Raw genomic sequence first — 25,440 nt, 5'->3', positions numbered from 1 at the left:
AATTCAGTTAAAGTGCCTTGTTGCAAACAGGATGCATGTTCTGGAATATTTTTATTCTGTACAGGCGTTATTTCCACTTTGTTAATTAGGTTAGTATTGTGGAGTAACTACAATGTTGTTGATCCATCCTTAGAGTTGAATGGGTGTGATAGGAGAAAACTAACTGTTTTAAAGTGACCCCAACCCACCACACTACTCACTGGACCCTTATGATCACTCGGCTAAGCATGCCTCTCCTTAATGTCAATATGCCTTGCCCATTGCTGTTATGGTTAGTGTTTATTGGCTTATTTCACTGTAGAGCCTCTAGCCCTGCTCATTATACCTTATCCAACCTTTCAGTTCCACCACCCACACATGCGATGACATCACCTGGTTTCAATGCTGTTTCTAGAGACAATATCTCTCTCATCATCACTCAATGCCTAGGTTTACCTCCACTGTATTCACATCCTACCATACCTTTGTCTGTACATTATAACTTGAAGCTATTTTATCGCCCCCAGAAACCTGCTCCTTTTACTCTCTGTTCCGGACGTCCTACACGACCAATTCTCATAGCTTTTAGCCGTACCCTTATCCTACTCCTCCTCTGTTTCACTGGTGATGTAGAGGTGAATCCAGGCCCTGCAGTACCAAGCTCCACTCCTATTCCCCAGGCGCTCTCTTTTGATGACTTCTGTAACCGTAAAAGCCTTGGTTTCATGCATGTTAACATTAGAAGCCTCCTCCCTAAGTTTGTTTTATTCACTGCTTTAGCACACTGCCAACCCGGAAGTCCTAGCCGTGTCTGAATCCTGGCTTAGGAAGACCACCAAAAACTCTGAAATCTTCAGCCCTAACTAAAACATTTTCAGACAAGATAGGACAACCAAAGGGGGCAGTTTTGCAATCTACTGCAGAGATAGCCTGCCGAGTTCTGTCCTACTATCCAGGTCTGCACCCAAACAATTTGAACTTCTACTTTTAAAAATCATCCTCTCTAAAAACAAGTCTCTCACCGTTGCCGCCTGCTATAGACCACCCTCTGCCCCCAGCTGTGCTCTGGACACCATATGTAAACTGATTGCCCCCCATCTATCTTCAGAGCTCGTGTTGCTAGGCAACCTAAACTGAGACATGCTTAACCTCTCTGCGCACGGAACCCGCTAGCGAGCTGAAATTCCACAACATACCGCGATCGCTACATAAATAGTAATATTAAACATTCATGAAAATACAAGTGTCTCACATGTATCGAATGCCTAGAATCTTGCTAATCCAACTGCGTTGTCAGATTTAAAAAAGGATTTACTGCGAAAGAATACGATGCGATTATCTGAGCATAGAGCCCCATAAAAAAAACTATTTTAACCAGCACAGGCGTAACAATCACAAACTGCATTAAAATAAATCGTTCACCTTTGACGATCTTCATCTGTTTGCAATTCCAATGCTCATTGTTACACAATGAATTATCTTTTGTTTGATAAAATCAGTTTTTATAGCTTAACACGAAACATTTTGTGAACCGCTTGTGTCGTGAATTCCGTCTCATTCCATTTGACGACACATTCCAGGTAAATAACCCACACAGAACGTGACTTTTCCAGTCATGTTTGGTTTCACTGCAATCAACTGGTTTGTTTGTAACACAATCAAACGTGATGGGCCATTTCGCAGGACGTATTGACTGAAAGAAACCGATTTGAAGACAACAAGTCATGACATCATTGTGCACCAATGATTTGCCCGCTGTTTCGTTGATTGACTGTCTTTTAACCCAATGACCACTGATCGTCTTGAAATCTAGCTGGGTAGATAGCCAATGAGCTGAGGTAAACGGCAATACGCCATGTTTATGTGTTGCAAGACCAACCCATGTAGTAAGCTCCAGCGTAAAGTGAGTCATTCGCTATTGAAGTTTCATACCGGAAGGAGAAACACATATTACGCACTGCATTGTTTGGTAAACGTGCAGATTCAGCTGTTTATATATCAATCATTATGGCGACTAAGTCAGGGAATGCTAAATTTAAGTCTAGATATACAGATGTACACACAATTTTAGAATAAATTGATTGGGAAGGTGAGACAGATTGTTTTAGGACGATTCATTTAGCGATTGTGGAGGAATATTTTTTGAACGGGAGAGGACATAGTTTTGGACTGATAAGTTCTTATCATGCTAATGCCCTTGTTTGAAATTAATAATATAAAATACTGTGATTTTTGTATTTATTTTAGAAGCAATATATAAACATGTAATGTCATGAAATGTGAGATGCGTGTGTCTGCCGCCCCACCCCAACCCACATGAAGTAGCCTATTTGAGGCTGTGGAGGAGAGGGCAGGACCACATCAATGGCCAAAGTGAAATGGAGACAGTAGATACAGCTGGTCTGTTGTAATGTAATAAAGACAGTAGATCTAGCTGGTATGTCATAATATAAAAGAGACAGTAGATCTAGCAGGTCATAATAATATATTCAACCTTGTTCCCTGTACTCTCTATATACATCTGTTTATTATACCTGTTGATACAGGGCTCATATGTGAAACTATTCTAACTGAACATTTTCTTTCACAGTGACACTGACTCCGAATGGGAGTCTTATCCGGTGTCCTGTGTGAATTTAAGTATGCTCTCTCTAATCCTCTCTTTCTCTCGGAGGAGGACCTGAGCCCTATGACCATGCGTCAGGACTACCTGGCATGATGACTCCTTGCTGTCCCCAGTCCACCTGGCCTTGCCGCTGTTCCAGTTTCAACTGTTCTGCCTGCGGCTATGGAACCCTAAACTGTTCATTTTTACTCTTGTGGTGCTGTCCTGTTGCACCCTCTACAACCATTGATCCCCACCCGGCACAGTCAGAAGAGGACTGGCCACCCCTCATAGCCTGGTTGCTCTCTAGGTTTCTTCCTAGGTTTTTGCCTTTCTATGGAGTTTTTCCTAGCCACTGTGCTTCTACACCTAATGCAGGTTTGCGGTTTGGGGTTTTAGGCTGGGTTTCTGTACAGCACTTTGAGATATCAGCTGATGTACAAAGGGCTATATAAATACATTTGATTTGTTCTCAACTTGCCTACCTGGTTAAATAAAGGTGAAATAAATCAAATAGTCACCATTGGCCTCAGTGAAATCCCTGAGTGGTTTCCTTCCTTTCCAGCATCTGAGTTAGGAAGGACGCCTGTATCTCTGTAGTGACTGGGTGTATTGATACGCCATCCAAAGTGTAAAGGGATATTCAATGTCTGCTTTATTTTTTCCATCTACCAACAGGTGCCCTTCTTTGCATGGCATTGGAAAACCTACCTGGTCTTTGTGGTTGAATCTGTGTGGTTGAATTTGAAATCCACTGCTCGACTGAGGGACCTTACAGATAATTGTATGTGTGGGGTACAGAGATGAGGTAGTCATAAAAAAAGTGTTTAATGTCCATGCAACTTATCAAGGGAGTTGTTTAGCAAATCTTTACTCCTGAAGTTATTTTGGCTTGCCATAACAGGGGCTGAATACTTATTGACTGAAGACATTCAGCTTTTCATGGTTTTATGAATTAAAATAAAATACACAGGCCTCGCTCACCTCCTCTCCTACAGTTACTTTAATTGTGCGACAATGTAGAAATACAGCCCTAAGTTGGAATTCAATCAATCACAAATGGCAGAAACTGCACTGTAGAGAAAAATAACATGGTTTCTGTGCCACATTGAAGGGCAATTTAAGTGCTAAATTAGACAGTCTACTGCAGGGATCATCAACTACACTGAACAAAAATAAAACGCAACATGCAACATTTTCAAAGGTTTTACTGAGTTACAGTTCAAATATGGAAATCAGTCATTGGAAATAAATAAATTAGGCCCTAATCTAAGGATTTCACATGACTGGGCAGGGGTGCAGCCAAGAGTGTGCAGCCAAGAGTGTGCCTGGGAGGGCATAGGCCCAGCCACTGGGGGAGCCAGGCCCAGCCACTGGGGGAGCCAGGCCCAGCCACTGGGGGAGCCAGGCCCAGCCACTGGGGGAGTCAAGCCCAGCCACTGGGGGAGTCAGGCCCAGCCACTGGGGGAGTCAGGCCCAGCCACTGGGGGAGTCAGGCCCAGCCACTGGGGGAGCCAGGCACAGCCAATCAGCAAGAGTTGTTCTCCACAAAAGGGCTTTATTAGACAGAAACACTCGTCAGCAATTCATTTTTTCAAGTTTAAGTTTAAGTCTGACCGTAAATCAGAGATCACTATGATGACACACCAAATGCGTTTGATGGATCGCAGGAATAGGATTTTGAAGCCTACAGTCCAAGCCATGTCTTCCAACAGTGCAATAGCTGTCGGCATCCAAAGATTATCCAATCTAAATAAACGCTAAGGGTAAGGACGATAGCAGTGATGTAGCCTACGAGCTACATATTATTTATATCTACATAGCCCATTGATGTAAATCACACGGCTGCCCTCTCATTTAGCCATTTGCGCCTTACGGATTGTGGTCGTTGTGGATGGCTATTCACAATTGGATGCAGTGCCTTGCGAAAGTATTCGGCCCCCTTGAACTTTGCGACCTTTTGCCACATTTCAGGCTTCAAACATAAAGATATAAAACTGTATTTTTTTGTGAAGAATCAACAACAAGTGGGACACAATCATGAAGTGGAACGACATTTATTGGATATTTCAAACTTTTTTAACAAATCCAAAACTGAAAAATTGGGCGTGCAAAATTATTCAGCCCCTTTACTTTCAGTGCAGCAAACTCTCTCCAGAAGTTCAGTGAGGATCTCTGAATGATCCAATGTTGACCTAAATGACTAATGATGATAAATACAATCCACCTGTGTGTAATCAAGTCTCCGTATAAATGCACCTGCACTGTGATAGTCTCAGAGGTCCGTTAAAAGCGCAGAGAGCATCATGAAGAACAAGAAACACACCAGGCAGGTCCGAGATACTGTTGTGAAGAAGTTTAAAGCCGGATTTGGATACAAAAAGATTTCCCAAGCTTTAAACATCCCAAGGAGCACTGTGCAAGCGATAATATTGAAATGGAAGGAGTATCAGACCACTGCAAATCTACCAAGACCTGGCCGTCCCTCTAAACTTTCAGCTCATACAAGGAGAAGACTGATCAGAGATGCAGCCAAGAGGCCCATGATCACTCTGGATGAAATGCAGAGATCTACAGCTGAGGTGGGAGACTCTGTCCATAGGACAACAATCAGTCGTATATTGCACAAATCTGGCCTTTTATGGAAGAGTGGCAAGAAGAAGAAGAAGAAAGCCAACACTGTGTTCCAATGGCACGTTGTGTTAGCTAATCCAAGTTTATCACTTTAAAAGGCAAATTGATCATTAGAAAACCATTTTGCAATTTTGTTAGCACAGCTGAAAACTCTTCTGATTAAAGAAGCAATAACACTGGCCTTCTTTAGACTAGTTGAGTATCTGGAGCATCAGCATTTGCGTGTTCGATTACAGGCTCAAAATGGCCAGAAACAAAAAACTTCGGAAACTCGTCAGTCTATTCTTGTTCTGAGAAATGAAGGCTATTCCATGCGGGAAATTGCCAAGAAACTGAAGATCTTGTACAACGCTGTGTATTACTCCCTTTGCAAAACAGCGCAAACTGGCTCTAACCAGAATAGAAAGAGGAGTGAGAGGCCCCGGTGCACAACTGAGCAAGAGAACAAGTATATTAGAGTATCTAGTTTGAGAAACAGATGCCTCACAAGTCCTCAACTGGCAGCTTCATTAAATAGTACCCGCAAAACACTAGTCTCAACGTCAACAGTGAAGAGGCGACACCGGGATGCTGGCCTTCAATTGCGAATTCATTTTTGTCTTCTTATGCCTTAAGGGGAAAACAATCTAAAAGTAATCAGATTACGTTACTGAGTTTGGGTAATCCAAAAGTTAAACTACTGCTAACAATTTCTGCTAACGACAAGTAACTAACATATTACATTTAGAAAGTAACCTACCCAATCCTGAGTGTGTGTTTACACAAATTATATAGCCTACCATGCGTCTTACCTTGCAAACGGTCTCAGTGTCCCAAGGCAAGATGGTCTGTAGATCTATGAGTTCGCAGGACACACCCAGTTTCTCCTGAGCCATGTTGGCCACTTCCCTCAGCACATGGATCTGTAAGGCAGGAGTCAGCGATCAAGACCGTGCATTCCATTCTAATCCACAATGGATATTAGAAGATTTTATAATACCATCAAGAACCCTTTTAGAATCAGCAGAAAACCACTACACAGCACCCCTTATTAACTTTCAAGTCAGTTTGGACTAATGAAGGAAGTTGCTTGGATAGACTACATGTTTATTGGCAGATTAGAAAGCTGTATGTTTCCAGATAATGACTGCTGTGCCTGTGAATCATCGGCAATCTCACAGCAGGACATACTGGCTCCATCGTTATTATCCCCAAGTCGTGCATCAGGGCTTTGAGTGTGTCTATGAATGTGTGTGAGGGTTAATGAACTAAATCTATTCATGTGTGTGTCTTGGGTGATAGTCATGAGTCATAACCAGACAGCCAATTGATAAAAAAGAAACACAGCGATCTATAAACTTCTAACCCATTTAGACAAGATTCGACAACAGGCACATTAAAAAGATAAATATTCTGGTTTTAGTCAACCATGCTAGAAATGAGTACTAATACACTGAATATTGCTGAAGCAACGACAGAGCCTAGTACTTCTGTCAAGACATGAACAGGTTTAAAGTGTGCAATAAAATGAAACTTTACAATATAACAGTAGGACTAGCAAAATGAACCCCTCTGTTTTGTCCATTAGGAAGCCTTCAATGCAGGTTCCAGGCGCGGTTCCGACCGCTCCACTCGCTGGGAGTTGTTTTCTTTTCACTCGTCCATGGAGGGCTGATGGATTACCGGAGTAATGGGGTGGCATTTTAAAAAGCCCCGATTTGGACTACTTGGGTGTCTTTTTCATCTTTGCAAAGTGACAGCTTTGATGGAGATGATTTCCCAGTCATTCCCGGCCCTCAGGATTAGACCCCCCTCTGCTTTTCAGCTGTACCTACATTAGTCTATTTTTCTGGGTGGGTTAAGCCCGTTAAGTGGGCGAGCAGAATCTTTGTAAGGGGCAACGACACCAAGAGCGCTATAGAGACCATAATCCTCTCCTGAGGAAAATAAAATCAGGGGGACAGGAGTTGAAGACAACGGAAGGCCTTGTGTAGACGTGGACTGTTAACACCGTGGAGCAGCGTCGGGCCAACGGAGACGTCAGTGTCGACACGATAAACCACAAACCCCTGGTGAGAAAGCCCCTGTTGAGAGGCGTGGGCTTGTGATGGAGCTAGGAGTTAATCCATGGCTCGTCCCTGTCGGCTTAAAAATGTCAAAGACCGAAGACGTAATGCGGATGTCCCTACTCTGCCCACCTCCAAACCATAAACAATGACTTCTGGCCAAGGTCATGACTCATGCACAGTCATAGATGGATATATAGCTCCATCTCCTCTATGGCTCGAGTATGTAGAATCAACCCATGGCTCCTTCTTCCACGTCTCACCTGTGTTCCCCACGCGACCAGAGTGACGTCACTTCCTTCCTGTATAACCTCGGCCTGCGAAAGTGGGATGGTGTAGGCCTCTGTAGGGACCTGCTCCACTGCAAAACAAACAAAGAAAAAAAAAAACAATCTTTCTCTCAATTGTTTCAAAACCGGTACTCTCATCTCCTCCCCTTCATTTGCACAGATTGTAAATTACTTGACAGGTGAAAACCCTATGGTGGAAGTTAATCTTGCAAATTCTTGCAGATCAGTCCAGTGAAGGAGAATATCTTAAATGTACGGCCAACATGACCTGATACACATATGCAACTACAGTACAACACACGACAGGAATATGATTGGGGGGGTCAATCCCAAACACACATCAATCACTCTGTTATGGCCAACTGTGGTTGCTCTGTCAAACGATGGTCCATAACCGCCCGTAGAGCTCAATGATGGAGAGGGTGACCAGGGAAATGACCGGCACACTCACAAATGAAAGCCTACAATCTGTGCTTCCAGTTAGGAACAAAGTCTCTGGCCCATTTGAGATGCTTTTTCCAGACCTCGTCAATCACGCGGAGCCTTGTGTGCGCCTCGCTATGGTCCTCTGTACCCCCAATCCATAAAATGTATGCACACATGACTAAGTCGCATTGGATAACAGCGTCTGCTGAATGGCAAATATTATTACTATTACTTGCATTATTAATTATTATAATAAATAATACAATCAATTATTGCACTAACAATCAATGATCAATGTGGACAACAAAACATTTGTGGGATGGGATATAGTTCAAAATGTGTTCCACACACAAGGGACATTATATTAATGCATCGGACTTTCTCTTGGATCCTTTCCAAAAGAGACTAACCCTTTGGCACCCTATTTGTAGAAATCTTGGAGTTCATAAACACTTGGTGGCAAAACACCGGAGGCACCAACATGGCCTATTTATGTAGTTATGTGGTAACTACATTACACAGGTCTTTGGTGCTCATCATACACACGCTTCAGAAAGTGTGTGTGTGGGTTTTAAGTGGGGAGACGGGTGCTCTTTAAAAAATCTCTTGCATGGTAACACATGAACTGCAACGGTCTTTGGGCGTACTATTGATACTCAAGGGCGACATTACGGTTTTCCAACTCCACAATATACTTCCCAGAACAGTCGGAATGACTTCCACCCATTCTCCCTCTAGAGGTTAAGAAACAGGCTGCCGACTTCAAGTTTCGGGCAGGAGTTTCAAACGAGTGAAAAGAGCTCCCTCTTGCAAGCCTTCCCCAACCCAATCCTGAAGTCAGTGTGTGTGCTGGTACATGGTTCAAATGAATCATGGATTGAATGGGGTGTGAATGATAGATTCACCTATAGGCCACATGGGACATTTATTTACAATTAAATGGCTTCCAGATTTAAGTGATGTCAGGGATGGGAGGGCGTTTATTTTTGGTTAATCAGTATCTCTCAGAGCAAGTCATCTAATCATCAGGGTGATTCAGAAAGATGTGGAATTGGAAAAAGAAAAAAATGCACTCTTTCAAAATAAAAATAAACTCCAGAAACGGAATTTCAAACGATCTCTCTCTCTCGGAACATCTTGAGATGCTTATAATACGTAATCATACAATAAGCTGAAATACGTAGGTTTTTCCAGAATCTACTAAATTAAGCTTACACAGAAAGCAACAACAAGCATCAAGTAAAACCCCTGCCACCATCGAACAAACGAGTGAGCTGCTGGTGACTGGATTCAGGGATCTTTATATAGTGGAATTTCATCAACCTCCTCTGCTGTACACAGCTTCCCCGTTTCAGGCCGTGACACAGCAGTCATTTTACAGTAGTTGTGACCAATCTTACTCAAGAAGACCAATGTCAGGCGGTGATTGTCTTTTTCAGAATAAAGTACCCAATTCACTTAAAGGAAGTCCACTCAACAACCAGCTGTGAGATCATGAGATCACGTGACAACGGTGATGTATAAGTCTTAATATTTTTTTATGATCTTAATATTGGCAGTCACTAACTAACCTACATTTACAGTTGAAGTCAGAAGTTTACATACACCTTAGTAAAATACATTTTAACTCCGTTTTTCACAATTCCTGACATTTAATCCTACTAAAAATTCCTTGTCTTGGGATCACCACTTTAATTTTAAGAATGTGAAATATCACATTTTCTATAGGATTGAGGTCAGGGCTTTGTGATGACCACTCCAATACCTTGACTGTGTTGTCCTTAAGCCATTTTGCCACAATTTTGGAAGTATGCTTGGGCTCATTGTCCATTTGGAAGACCCATTTGCGACCAAGCTTTAACTTCTTCTTCTTCTTTAACTTCTTCTTCTGATGTCTTGAGATGTTGCTTTAATTTATCCACATCATTTTCCTGCCTCATGATGCCATCTATTTTGTGAAGTGCAGCAGTCCCTCCTGCAGCAAAGCACCCCCACAACATGATGCTGCCACCCCTATGCTTCACGGTTGGGACGGTGTCTTCGGCTTGCAAGCGTCCTCCTTTTTCCTCCAAACATAACGATGGTCATTATGGCCAAACAGTTCTATTCTTGTTTCATCGGACCAGTGGACATTTCACCAAAAAAGTGTGCAGTTGCAAACAGTCTGGCTTTTTTTATGGTGGTTTAGGAGCAGTGGCTTCTTCCTTGCTGAGCAGCCATTCAGGTTACATCAATATAGGACTCGTTCTACTGTGGATATAGATACTTTTGTACCCAGCATCATCACAAGGTCCTTTGCTGTTGTTCTGGAATGTGCGTTCATCTCTAGGACACAGAACGCGTCTCCTTCCTGAGCGGTATGACGGCTGTGTGGTCTCATGATGTTTATACTTGCGTACTATTGTTTGTACAGATGAACGTGGTACCTTCAGGCTTTTGGCAATTGCTCTCAAGAATGAACCAGACTTGTGGAGGTCTACAATTGTTTTTCTGAGGTCTTGGCAGATTTTTGGGGGATTTTCCCATGATGTCAAGCAACGAGCCACTGAGTTTTAAGGTAGGCCTTGAAATACATCCACAGGTACACCTCCAATTGACTCAAATTATGTCAATTAGCCTATCAGAAGCTTCTAAACCCATGACATAATTTTCTGGAATTTTCCAAGCTGTTTAAAGGCACAGTCAACTTAGTGTATGTAAACTTCTGACCCACTGGAATTGTGATATAGTGAATTATAAGTGAAATAATCTGTCTGTAAACAATTGTTGGAAAAATGACTTGCACAATGTATATGTCCTAACCGACTTGCCAAAACTAAAGTTTGTTAACAAGAAATGTGTGGAGTGGTTGAAAAAGATGGTTTTAATGACTCAAACCCAAGTGTATGTAAACTTCTGACTTCAACTGTAACTACGGTCCTGATGAAGCCAGTCCTTGTGGTTCCATCCCCTTTGGCTGGTAAGAAAATAAAATGACTGCTTCAACGAAAAACATTACATGACCTCATCATCCAAACAAGCATCGCTCAGAGGGATTAGGACCCGGCACGAGGTAGTGCTTTCTGCACTTTTCGGAAATTAAAAAGTCATTCCCTAACTGCTACCAGTTCTGAGAACCCTGTGGGAAACAGACGAGCGATTGTTGGGGGGGTGGATGTAGTCATTTCGCTATGGGAAACATAGCTAGAAGATATTTTGAGAAGAGGAAAGGAGAGAAATATCCATTAGGTGGTATACCATGGAACTATTTCAGTCAGACAAGAGTGAGTCTTTCTCCTCACAGAAACACACAGAATCTCTCCCTCTCTGACAAAGTTTGATTGTCTCACTGAGCCATAGACACTGTACACTTGTACTTTCAAGTAACTGGGTTTAGGTCCATCTGAAAATGAAACAACAAACCCTACAGAAAAAAAAGATTTAAGGTTTTGTTGAGGGATATAACTGGCGTTACTTCATTCACATTTTGAGAGACAGACAGTAAGTGTCATGACTCATGATTTACTCTGCAGTAGGAAAAAAAGGCTGCTCTTGACTTCCTGAGAAGCATCAAACACAATTTGACATCCAAAATAAAGATAAGGAGTGGAAAAATAAATGTGGCAACTGATTTTCTGTGCCAACAACATTGCAAAACTGAAACATCATATCCTTGCAGGCCCTAAAGAGGTGGAATTCAACTTGATTGTTAAACCACACTACTGTGACTAACAGTTCACCTCACCATTTTACTGTCTGACTAGAGCTGGGTTTTCCAATAGGCCAAAGTAGACCCCCCCCCCAAAAAAAATAAAATATTTGTCTTTGGACAAAGACTAAAAGCATAGTGTTCTGTATATATCAATGATGTCGCTCTTGCTGCTGGTGATTCTCCGACCCACCTCTATGCAGACGACACCATTCTGTATACTTCAGGCCCTTCTTTGGCCACTGTGTTAACAAACCTCCAGACGAGCTTCAATTCCATGCAACACTCTTTCCGTGGCCTCCAACTGCTCTTTAAATGCAAGGAAAACTAAATGCATGCTCTTCAACCGATCGCTACCCGCACCCCCCGTCCATCTAGCATCGCTTCTCTGGATGGCTCTGACTTAGAATACGTGGACAACTACAAATACTGTAAACTCTCCTTCCAGACTCACATTAAGCATCTCCAATCTAAAATGAAATCTAGAATTTGATTCCTATTTCGCAACAAAGCCTCCTTCACTTATGCTGCTAAACATACCCTCGTAAAACTGACTATCCTACCGATCCTGACTTCGGCAATGTCATTTACAAGATAGCCTCCAACACTCTACTCAGCAAACTGGATGCAGTCTGTCACCAAAGCCCCATATACTACCCACCACCGCGACCTGTATGCTCTCGTTGGCTGACCCCCTCTACATATTCATCTCCAAACCCACTGGCTCCAGGTCATCTATAAGTCTTTGCAAGGTAAAGCCCCACCTTATCTCAGCTCACTGGTCACCATAGCAACACTCAGCCGTAGCAGACGCTCCAGCAGGTACATTTCACTGGTCATCCCCAAAGCCAACACCTCCTTTGGCCTTCCAGTTCTCTGCTGCCAATGACTGGAACGAACTGCAAGAGTCACTGAAGCTGGAGACTTCTATCTCCCTCACTAACTTTAAGCATCAGCTGTCAGAGCAGCTTACCGATCATTCCACCTGTACACAGCCCATCTGTAACTAGCCCACCTCATCCCCATATAATCTTACTACATTTCCAAACACTTTATATAGATTTTTTTTATTTTCTATTCCACTCCTGGTTGGATGGGGAGTGGAGTGTGCAATTTGAAAGGGTTGTGAGGTGCTGATAAGAGGCACAGTTAGGGAATTTGTAACACTTTTAATTTTTAATTTCACCTTTATTTAACCAGGTAGGCCTCATTTAGTTCTCATTTACAACTGCGACCTGGCCAAGATAAAGCACACAAACAAACAACACAGAGTTGTTGTTGGGATAAATGGGATAAACCAACGTATAGTCAATAACTGTCTGAAAGTCTATGGGTACCATAAACTGACCTCTCAAACTCTCTGACCCGTGTGACCCGGCCCTGATTGGTTGCCAACCAAGTAGCTAGGTCAGTTTCTAGGAGGCCGGACACCCTTCTGACTCTCCAGGTCTCACACTACACAGTCTCCTTCAAGCAAGCTCCTGCACCTCAGCCCTGCCCAACACAACTGGACTCCTCCATATATCTCCGTGGACATGTGGGATGGTGTGCGTGCACCAAGTGAGTTGCGTGACGTGTATACTGTTATTCATAGTTAGTCATATAACTACTGCCTATTGTGTGTTGCCTCTCTGTTTACTTTGTTATGCCATGTAGGATTGGGCTATGTCAACCTTTGTCCTATCGTGACTATGTACATGATATACGATGGCGTCGCTCCCTATTGCCCACCTCAGATTATTATTTTTTAAATAAATGTGTAACAAAAACCTCAGCTAAAACCACCATTGGGCTACAGTGTGAAATCACATGCTACAACTGGACGAATCATGACGAAAGATAATCAAATCAAATCAATTTATATAGTATAGCCCTTCTTACATCAGCTGATTTCTCAAAGTGCTGTGCAGAAACCCAGCCTAAAACCCCAAACAGCAAGCAATGCAGGTGTAGAAGCACGGTGGCTAGGAAAAACTCCCTAGAAAGGCCAAAACCTAGGAAGAAACCTAGAGAGGAACCAGGCTATGAGGGGTGGCCAGTCCTCTTCTGGCTGTGCCGGGTGGAGATTATAACAGAACATGGCCAAGATGTTCAAATGTTCATAAATGACCAGCGTGGTCAAATAATAATAATCACAGTAGTTGTCGAGGGTGCAGCAAGTCAGCACCTCAGGAGTCAATGTCTGTTGGCTTTACATAGCAGATCATTAAGAGTATCTCTAACACTCCTGCTGTCTCTAGACAGTTGAAAACAGCAGGTCTGGGACAGGTAGCACGTCCGGTGAACAGGTCAGGGTAATAAAGTAAAGGGAAATCTTTTCTAAAATTAATTTCTGGTGGAGCTTCATCATGGAACCGGTTTGTTCTGTTTGTTTCTGTCTGTGTGTCGTGCATACCATGATGGAGCAAAGTGTTAGTCACACAGGCTGTCTTGCCATATTCATTCTGTGAGCTGCTTTACACGACTACCAGTTGAGAGCTGCATGCTCTTACTACCAGACAGATTACTCCACTAGGCTGTGTGGTGTGCATGTCATAAATAATCAACATTATGAAGTAACAGCTTCGGGATATGTGTCCGTTTCTTCATCAATTGTGTCGATTGAAAATAGCATTTTTTACAATATTTCTTTCACTGGCCCACTGACGTAGATGATTGACTTGTCTCCAAAACTCCAAAAATGATTGTCTCCAAAACTTCCTAGGCCAGCGGGCAGCCCTGTACGTAGAGCCCTGTATGGTAAAGGGAGATTTGATTAAACAGAGTTTTAACACAATCCCAGAAGAGACGGAGGGAAAGACGGACATAAGGCTTGTTTGGACAGAGTGGTTTCAATACCGGAGATGAAAAATAATGTTCTGGGCATAATCACTTTCTAATGCCTTAATCAAAACATTCTCTCAAAAAGTCAGCTTGAGTATCTCACAACTTGATTTATTTTACTCTTATCACCCAAAGCTATCAATGTGTGGAAATTAGAGGCTTGGTTGAGAGGGTTAATAAGAGGCCATTCAGTTGTGAAGGTCATCTATCCCTGCTCTAAAGGTCGAAAAAACGATGTAGGCTAGAGGCAGGCGCCCGAGGCCAGCCAACCAGAGGACAGGGCACAGGCTGTCAGCAGGTTATGGCCCATTTGGACCAGCTGGTTCACACTTGCGATTGAATCTGGTGAACTCACTCACACTCAGTCCAGAGCCAATCGGACAGGGCATAGTTTGTTTGCCGTTCTGTTCTCACACAAAAAATAACAAGCCATATGTCACCAAGGAGACGAAAAGGCTGACAAAAGGCCATTGAGAATGCTTGAGGAAACGGAGCATAGACGTGTTGTTGTAAACGCACCTCGCCTACAAACACACATCACCTTGGTTAGATTGGCTCCTTCACTCACCCGCTGCTCTGTAGAGGATCTTGGGCTCAAAGAATATGCAGGGGTTCTGATCTGCGATGCAGGACAGCAGCAGTCCCTTACACTGGACCGGACCTCTGGGTATTACAACCTGGAGTGAAACACATAATACATTACCCTTTCACACTATCGTGCCAACCTGAACTGTACTGCTCAGACATTTTCTTATAACGTTGTCCTTTTTCTGCACGTTTCCAGCAACTATTAAGGGAGTGTACCCAGGGCAACAGTACAGCATGCCTCGACTTAGTAGTGCAAATAGGGGATTTCTGTACCCACACAGACCATACTATTCAACTGGTACGCAAACAAACGACCCAGATGATGTGCAATTGGGTGGAAAGCAGAAGCCGGCTTCCTCTACATCCGAGCTAGACATTTGAGCCTTCTCGGACCCCTTGCAGTGTTTATTACCTTGACCTTTGAAAAAGACAACGAAGGATGTTTACTGTACTGACAATGGCTGTAAAGCGCTAACTGCTGCTGTGGTGCTTGGCTGCGTAGGAGAACTTTAGACTTTTATTCCTTTCATGTTGGTGGGGGGGGGTGAATCATATTTGACATTTTTAGCACGCACTCGTTTCCCTCCGAGCGTACGTGCATTAAATGCCAGCTTAAATCACACACGCTCACAGATCAGCCGGTTGAACCCCAGGTGACCGCCCAGGGTGTAAAGCAATATGCAGCAGCCGCCGGGGTTTGGAAATTAAGGGACGGGGTGCATGAATAGGTCAATAGCAATTTGAGGTAGATCTTTTTCTACCCTCATCAAATCAACAATCCAAACAGACCAGTGGGTGTTTAAGCAAAGGTACATACACGGAGATAGACTACGCCGAAATATGTGCAACAAAGTGCAGTGCAGTGAAGCGAAGAGAGAGGTTGGCTAACTGATACAGGGGAAAAGATGCGTGTGCCTTAGATCATAAAGACAGGCTCGTTTAGGAAGGGGCAAGCAGAGCAGAAGTAAATAGGTTATAAGTACAGGTGAGGTGGAGAAGTGAGTGAGTGGGGGGGGGGGAATAGGGATGAGTGTCTAACCTTGATGCCTGGGCAGTGGGCGAAGAAGGCCTCTGGACTCTGGGAATGGTAGAGCGAGCCGTGGCCCACGCAGCCCCACGGCGCCCGGATGGTGAGGTTCCCGCAGTCAAATAGGTTGCCGGAGCGATAGCGGTACTTGGCTGCTTCGTTTACAATCTGAAGACAGACAGACAGACCGAGATACATGAATAATAATAGTCAGAGCGAGACATTCATAACAATACCTCAGTCTCTAGACATTCTTAACAATACCTCAGTCTCCCAAAACATTAAGACGACACGATTGTGTAGGCTCGGCCCTAATTTATGGCTCTCCGTCACCTTCGGCTGCATGGCAAATGGCTCAGCAAAACACAAAAAGACCATGCCCAAGGACCAGTACACCCTTCCCACCTAAGAGGGACCAAACCTCTCCAACAGAAACCAGAGAATTGACTACAGAAATGTGTGTAAGGTACCAAACATGGCTGCAATAGTGTTATTCTATATTCAACTGATATGACATCTACATGGATATCTGATCTCTATGGTTACTTGTAGTTGCTCAGTGACCTCTGTCGATACTGTATTAAATTGTCCTACCCAGCCCACCCCCTCAGGTCATCACACATAGATGAGACCCACTTCCTAGAGGATGTTGGCTGGTTTGATGCGATATCTTAGTTTTACTACCATTGGTTGAGTCTGCGGGTTGGTCAACAATTGAGTTTTGAATAGATCTGGTAATAAATGGTATGAAGGTCTGTTTTTCTTGCTCTTCTCCTGTTTCCTGCCCATGTAAATAGTATGGTTGTATGGACATTTTTATTTTGTGAGCTACCAAGGCCAAGGCCCGGAGTAGGTCTGATTAGTTCACGCTTTGTCTCGTAAGTTAGTTAACCTTAAGATGTATATATGACTAGAATTATGCTTTGTTAATGTCAGTACTGCCTTGTAAGTGAATCTATTCATGTTACAAAGCTATTAAATAACACTTGCTTTCATATTTCGCTTATCATGAGTTCAGGACCATTCCATAATACTTGATTTCACAATAAATGTTAAACGGAGACAGAAACACTTGAATTTAGGCCAATAGCATTGTCTTAATACGGGTCACATGTGAAGTAAACATTGAGAACACCTGCTCTTTCCGTGACAGACTGACGAAGTGAATACAGGTGAAAGCTATGATCGACCCCTTATTGATGTCACTTGTTAAAGTCCACTTCAAAATCAGTGTAGATGAAGGGGGCAAGTTAAAAACATATTTTTAAAGCCTTGAGACATTAATTGTTTGTGTGCGCCATTCAGAGGGTGAGTGGGCAAGACAAAGTATTTAAGTGCCTCTGAACGCAGTATGGTAGTAATTGCCAGGTGCATCGGTTTGTGTCAAGAACTGCAACGCTGATGGGTTTTTCATGCTCAACAGCTTCCAGTGTGTATCAAGAATAGTCCACCACCAAAAAGGACATCCAGCCAACTTGGCAACTGTGGCAAGCATTGGAGTCAACATGGGCCAGCATCCCTGTGGAACGCTTTTGTCACCTTGTAGATTCCATGCCTCGACAAATTGAGTCTGTTCTGAGGGCAACTCAATATAAGGTGTTCTTAATGTTTTGTACACTGAGTATATTCACAATGCATTGAGAAAGTATTCAGACCCATTGACTGTCTCCACATTTTATTACCCTACAGCCTTATTCTAAAATATATTAAAATATTCCCCCCCCCCTCATCGATCTCAAATCAAATTGTATTGTCACGTGCGCCGAACATGCAGGTGTAGACCTCGCTGTGAAATGCAAGCCCTTAACCAACAACTCAGTTGAAAAAAAAGAGTCAAGAAAATATTCTCTAAATAAACTAAAGTAAAGAATAAAAAGTTTCAACAAAATAAAGAGGCTATATACAGGGGATACTGGTACTGAGTCAATGTATGGGGGTAAAGGTTAGTTGAGGTCATTTGTACATTTAGGTAGGGGTAAAGTAACTATTTATAGATAATAAACAGTAAGTAGCAGCAGTGTAAAAACAAAGGGGGGGGGGGGTCAATGTAAGTAGTCTGGGTGGCAATGTGACACACAACACATTTTGCAAATGTATTAAAACATTAATATCACATTTATGTAAGTATTCAGTATTCCCTTTACTCAGTACTTTGCTTAAGCACCTTTGGCAGCGATTACAGCCAGCCTTCTTGGGTATAACGCTACAAGCTTGACACACCTGTATTTGGGGAGTTTCTCACACTCATCTCTGCAGATCCTCTCAAGCTCTGTCAGGTTGGATGGGGAGCGTCACTGCACAGCTATTTTCAGGTCTCTCCAGAGATGTTCGATCGGGTTCAAGTCCGAGCTCTGACTGGACCACTCAAAGACATTCACAGACTCAACACGAAGCCACTCCTGCATTGTCTTGGCTATGTACTTAGGGTTGTTGTCCTGTTGGAAGGTGAACCGTCGCCGCAGCCTAAGCTCCTGAGCAGGTTTTCATCAAGGTTCGCTCTGTATTTTGCTTCGTTCTTCTTTCGGTCGATCCAGACTAGTGTCCTAGTCCCTGCCGCTGAAAACCATCCCTACAGCATGATGCTGACACCACCATGCTTCACCGTAGGGATGCTGCCAGGTTTCCTCCAGAGGTGATGCTTGGCATTCAGGCCAAAGAGTTACATTTTGGTTTCATCAAACCAGAGAATCTTATTTCTCATAGTCTGAGTCCTTTAGGTGCATTTTGGCGAACTGCAAGCGGGCTGTCATGTTCCTTTTACTAAGGAGTGGCTTCCGTCTGGACACTCTACCATAAAGGCCTGATTGTTGGAGTACTACAGAGATGGGAGAACCTTCCAGAAGACAACCATCTCCACAGAGGAACTCTGGAGCGTTGTCAGAGTGACCATTGGGTTCTTGGTCACCTCCCTGACCAAGGCCCTTCAACGAAGGGCCTTGCTCCGTTTGGCTGGGCAGCCAGCTCTAAGAATGATTTAAGAATGATGGAGGCCACTGTGTTCTTGGGGACCTTCAATGATGCAGACATTTTTTGGTACCCTTTCCCAGAAAGCTCGGAACTCTACGGACAATTCCTTCGACATCATGGCTTGGTTTTTGCTCTGACATGCGCTGTCAACTGTGGGACCTTATATAGACAGGTGTGTGTGCGCCTTTCCAAATCATGTCCAATCAATTGAATTTACCACAAGTGGACTCCAATCAAGTTGTTAAAAGAGCTCAAGGATGACCAATGGAAACAGGGTGCATTTGTGCACAATTTTGAGTCTCATAGCAAAGGGCATGAATACTAATGTAAATAATGTATTTATGGAGTTTTTATACGTTTGCAAAAGTGTCTAAAGGCGTGTTTTTGCTTTGTCATTATGGGGTATTGTGTGTAGATTGATGAGGAAAAATATATATTTTATCCATTTTATAATAAGGCTGCAACATAAAATGTGGAAAAAGTGAAGGGGTCTGGTTTTAATTTTATTTTGCCTTTATTTAACTAGGCAAGTCAGTTAAGAACAAATTCTTATTTTCAATGACGGCCTTGAACTGCCTGTTCAGGGGCAGAACGGGGATTTGAACTTGCAACCTTCCGGTTACTAGTCCAACGCTCTAACCACTAGGCTACCCTGCCGCCCCAGGTCAACCGATTAATCGGCATGGCCGGGCTTTCATAACAATCGTAAATCGGCCTTTATGGAAGCCGATTATGGCCGATTACGTTGCAATCCTCAAGGAGACTGCGTGGCAGGCTGACCACCTGTTACGTGAGTGCAGCATCAAAAGGACCTTGTGGATGCAAGGAGCCAAGGTAAGTTGCTAGCTAGCATTAAACTTATTTTATAAAAAACAATCAATCTTCACATAATCACTAGTGAACTACACATGGTTGATGATATTACTAGGTTAACGAGCTTGTCCTGCGTTGCATATAATCAAAGAGGTGCCTGTTAATTTATCATCGAATCACAGCCTACTTGAACTTTTCCAAAAGGTGATGATTTAACAAAAGTACATTTGCGAAAAAAGAACAATCGTTGCACAAATGTACCTAACCATAAACATCAATGCCTTTCTTAAAATCAATACACAGAAGTATATTTAAACCTGAATATTTAGTCAAAAGAAATTTGATAGCAGGCAATATTTACTAGGGAAATTGTGTCACTTCTCTTGCGTTCAGTGCAAGCAGAGTCAGGGTATATGCAGCAGTTTGGGCGGCTGGCTTGTTGCGAACTGTGTGAAGACCATTTTTTCCTAACAAAGACCAATTCATTTGCCAAAATGTTACAAAATGATTACATAACATTGAAGATTGTGCAACGTAACAGCAATATTTATACTTACGGTTGCCTCCCATTCGATAAAATACGTAACAGTTCCGTATTTCACTGAAAGAATAAACTTTTTCTTTTCGAAATGATAGTTTCCGGATTTGACCATATTAATGACCAAAAAGCTCGTATTTCTGTGTGTTAATTATATTATAATTAAGTCCATGATTTGATAGAGCAGTAGCAGGCCCGTAAGCATTCATTCAAACAGCACTTTACTGCGTTTGCCAGGAGCTCTTAGCAATGCTTGCTGCACAGCGCTGTTTATGACTTCAAGCCTATCAATTCCCAAGATTAGGCTGGCAATACTAAAGTGCCTACAAGAACATCCAATAGTCAAAGGTATATGAAATACAAATGGTATAGAGAGAAATAGTCGACGCGTCATAATTCCTATAATAACTACAACCTAAAACTTCTTAACTGGGAATATTGAAGACTCATGTTAAAAGGAACCACCAGCTTCATATGTTCTCATGTTCTGAGCAAGGAACTTAGACATTAGCTTTTTTACATGGCACATATTGCACTTTTACTTTATTCTCCAACACTGTGTTATTGCATTATTTAAACCAAATGGAACAAGTTTCATTATTTATTTGAGACTAAATTGATTTTATTTATGCATCAAGTTCAAATAAAAGTGTTTTTGGTCCTCCAATTATCGATATTGAAAAATATATATATATATATATTTTTTTTAAAATCGGTCAACCTCTAGTAAATACTTATATCAAATATTACCACACAACAGTTGACCTTACCCACCACGAAAAACTATTAAAGACCACAGGTTCCGAGGGGTTTTTTGGTCTGTAGTTAATATATTACTTGCCAATACATTCCGACGATCATATAAAGTACCTCGGAACCGGATTTCAGAACCTTTTTCCACTTACGTATTCACGGTTGACAGAACCTGACCCTTCCACTGATGGTGTCCAAGGCTTTATTCCATCCAATATTCAGGTTGACAATTCTTTCTTGATTTTATGCATCTCTGGGGGCCATTTTGGAAAGAGAGAGAGGAGAGTAGTGTGTGTGTGGGTGGGTGTGTGTTTGTGTGTGTGTGCTCTATTTATAGCAGAAATGCGTCAGCAAAGAGTGTTAAAAGCTAATGTGTGGTTGGCATCAGGCCAAATTGCACCTCAATTATAAATGTTTTGCTTTTTTTGACAGCGTTTGATTACAACTTGATTGTGTGGAAGCCTAATCACATATGAGCAGAGAACTCGCTAGAGAAAATATGATATTTACACTAATAACACAAGATTGACATGGATGCAAAATGAGGCAGGTGAATGAGAGAAGCAGAAATGGGAAATGGATTCCAGTAGTCCCTGATCAAATATGTTCCCTTCACACGAGAGGCTGGGCTATGATGACAACAAATAAAACCATCTGTGTAATCAAACAGGCAAACAAGTGACTGAGAAATGACACTTTATGCACAGAGAGCAGACAGACTGGCTCACCTGGTCGAAGGCAGGGTAAATGTAGTCGGCAAACTGGATCTCAGCGATGGCCGTGGCGCCGGCAACCGCCGCACCGATTCCAAATCCTACAATGCCTTGCTCACACAGAGGAGTGTTGAACACACGGTCTTTACCTGGAGAGAGAAAGAGGAGGGGAGAGGGTTACTCAGCTATCTTCTACCAAGGGGGCTGATGACGACAAATAAGAGCACACACATATCAACCAACAGAGAGAGTTTGTGCTGTGTATTTCTGACTAATTTCTTCAAAAACATCCACTCATTCATTTTCAATTAGGGATGAAATCCAAGCAAAACACAGTGTAATAGGGCCAGGGCACATGGTGGATGACAAGGTGTGTCAGTCACCCCCCACCTAACCAACACTTGCTTCATAAGTGTGTTTAATCATTGCAGTGTCTCCTTAAAATAGCATCTGGACTTAAAAGAAGTGAAGTGACACACAGAGACAGAGGATTCCTCCTCAACTGGAGCAAAGTCGGCTGTGACGCACTAAAAAGCCCTAGTCTGAAAAATAAACACAAAAACTATTTTTCCATCCTCCACTCTATAATCTTGACAGCGAGCCGCAGGACTGGGGCTCTACATTTGGGGAGGAATGTTATTTTGGTCCTCTTGCTTTGTTTAATTGCTAAGAAGCAAGTATTTTCTGTCTTTGATCCCTCTGAACCTCGTTTCTGTCCCGTCCAGGGAGACCTGACCTCAAGCGGCCCTCCTCTCACCACAGACCGGACACCATCAGAGCACCACAAGCCCTCAGAAATGAATAATTAAGACAAACCATCACAGTCCAATCAGAAGCTTGTGTACTTGAAAAAAAAGCCAGAGTAAACAAATACATTGGGTGGTCAACGAGTGACACAGTGAGCTCCAAACGTATTGGGACAGTGACAATTGTTTTGTTGTTTTGGCTCTGTACTCCAGAACGCTGGCTTTGAAATGATACAATGACTATGTTGAAGGGCAGACTGTCAGCTTTAATTTGAGTGTCTTTTCATCCGTATCGGGTGAACCGTTTAGAAATTACAGCACTTTTACAGCCTCCCTATTTTAGGGGCCCACAAATTCACTTGTGTATTAAAGTAGTTCAAAGTTTAGTATTTGATCCTATACTCCGAGCACGCAATGACCGACATCAAAGCTTGTGACTCTGCAAAGTGGTTGGATTGCATTTTTCTGTTGGTTTTTGGTTGCGTTACAGATGCTGTACGATGTCATTCTGGAGTCACTTCTACGTGAATGTGGATGCTACCATGATTACGGATGGGCCTGAGTGAATCGTGAATAAGGATGAATGAGAATGTTACAGACGCACAAATATATCATACCCACCACACATGCTAACCGATCACGATTACAATAAGAGGTAAGCATTTTTTTTTTTTGAGGGGTATGATATTTTTGCATCTAACATTCTCACTCATTTTAACGTGGAAGTGTTCATAAACATTATATTCTTACTTACAATTTTAAAAGGAATATGGGACCAAATACAACATCTTTTGACTACTTTAAAACACATAGGTGAATTTGCCCCAATACTTTTGGTTCCACAAATATTGTGTCAATGTCCCAATACTTTTGGAGCTCACATTAGATGAATATGCACTGACCTCGCACGCGTTTGAGGCATCTATTGGCTACTCATTCATGACGGACTAATTTTCATTTAGGAGAAATAGAAAGACCGAGGTCGAAGTGGCTATTCGTTTCCAGGTGGACGGCGCAGGAGACACTTCCTGTGCGCACGCTACTCAGTGGCGGACTAATGCATCACTGGGGTGAATGAGTCAGTCAGCCACACAAATAGAGATTAGCCTACTTCCCATAAAGCTGCATGTGGTATAATGGAAGAGAGAGAGGGATTAAAAAAAAAAATCCCTCTCCGCCATCTATCTACCTAGATGAGATTAAAAATAATGATCCCTAGCAGAAGGTCAACACATCTGACGTCAAATACAACAAAAGAAAGCACAAAGAGGGAGATGTGCATTGGCTTTTCGAAAATCTAATCATATACTTACACCTAGCCAGGGGTGAATCACGACAGGTGTCCACATTATGGAGATGAGGGTAAAGAATTCTACATTATCAGGAGGCAGCACACAAAATACATAATGGCCATTTCAAAACCTGCACATTTGTAACAGCAGTACACCCGCACTAGTTAATCCACTGTAAAAAATCATTTCATATTAGGATAATAAAAGGGGGAATTCAAGTGTGCAAGAATGATTACTACTATATGAAAAAATGACGCGATTATTATTAAAATCAAGTTTATCGAAAATGTGTCTCCTTGCAATCAACATTTGTAAGCAGGCATAGCTATAGCAGGACTATCACGCACAATTTTGGAGTTTTGACAAATAGGTGTATGCATGAAAATGGTTCTCTGCTGCCATCTGGTGGTAACACAATGTCATTAATATTAAAATCAGCACAAACATACTGATACGTTTGTCCAAAATGGTAAGGGGAAAGTATTCAGCCTCTTACCATATTTGTCTCGGAGACCCACGGTGCAACGAAATACTCCACCAAAGGCGACATCTTCCCCAAAGATGACTGAAGGACAGATACAGGTACATCTCATATTGATTGACACAGTAACACATAGGCCTTACATTTCTAAATGGCTTGTCTTATTCACGGATATCCTCCAAAACATTGATGAACACATGAACACATTAAATGACAATCCAGACCAGTTTTATTACCTGCTGTGGGATCGCTGGCGAGAGTGTTGTCCAAGGCACTGGTCACAGACTGAAATAAGTTCATCTTTGTAGTGGGGCCTACAAGAAGTTGGGAGAATTTTATGGAGCGATTAAAAAGTGTCAGAAATGATTTGAAATCCACATTTTTTTAAAATTTGTATATAGATATTGAATTTGTAATGAACAGATGGAATGGTTTAATTCATAAATTATTTTCATTTGAAACTGAATTGAATAAATATTGGATTGAGATTTCAAATTAGGTTCATATTTAAATTCTATTTCAGCTTCAAAATTATACATAATGGAATTCTTTGCATGTGTATCAAGTTTACAAACTATAATTTCCAGTTTTAGCAAAGAGAGATCCACACACACAGTCGGAAGTTTACATCCACTTGGGTTGGAGTCATTACAACTTGTTTTTCAACCACTCCACAAATGTCTTGTCAACAAACTATAGTTTTGGCAAGTCGGTTAGGACATCTACTTTGTGCATGACACAAGTAATTTGTCCAACAATTGCTTACAGACTATGTAAAAATTCCCTGACTTAGGTCAGTTAGCATCACAAATTTGTGGAGTGGTTGAAAAATCTGTTTTAATGACTCCAACCTAAGTGTATGTAAACTTCCGACAGATCTCAGCTCTCAGCTGAATCTGGTAATGAATGGTGTGGCTGTTGAAAAAGTTGAGGAGACTAAATTAATTCGTGTTACCTTAGATTGTAAACTGTCGTGGTCAAAACATAGATTCAAAGATTGGACAGACCTCTCCCCATCTTTACAATAATAAA

The 25,440-nt window shown here is 42.2% G+C and overlaps 1 protein-coding gene across 2 annotated transcripts in view; it reads right to left on the bottom strand.

Moving 5' to 3' along the window:
- Positions 1-25,440, bottom strand: part of LOC110518871 (2-oxoisovalerate dehydrogenase subunit beta, mitochondrial) — an 86,207-nt gene that overhangs the window by 48,923 nt on the left and 11,844 nt on the right. For both annotated transcript variants that reach the window (XM_036973900.1, XM_021596255.2), the window contains exons 2-8: positions 24,645-24,722; positions 24,424-24,492; positions 21,905-22,038; positions 16,118-16,273; positions 15,059-15,167; positions 7,527-7,624; positions 6,010-6,120 (exon numbers count right to left, since the gene is read on the bottom strand). In XM_036973900.1, the coding sequence (XP_036829795.1) occupies positions 6,010-6,120; positions 7,527-7,624; positions 15,059-15,167; positions 16,118-16,273; positions 21,905-22,038; positions 24,424-24,492; positions 24,645-24,708 (741 nt within the window). In that variant the 5' untranslated portion in view covers positions 24,709-24,722. The remainder of the gene's footprint in view (positions 1-6,009; positions 6,121-7,526; positions 7,625-15,058; positions 15,168-16,117; positions 16,274-21,904; positions 22,039-24,423; positions 24,493-24,644; positions 24,723-25,440) is intronic.

Source organism: Oncorhynchus mykiss, chromosome 3, assembly GCF_013265735.2.
Source record: "Oncorhynchus mykiss isolate Arlee chromosome 3, USDA_OmykA_1.1, whole genome shotgun sequence".
Lineage (NCBI taxonomy): Eukaryota > Metazoa > Chordata > Actinopteri > Salmoniformes > Salmonidae > Oncorhynchus > Oncorhynchus mykiss.
Note: the sequence above shows the minus strand (reverse complement) of the source record. Positions and strands in the feature narration are given on the sequence as shown.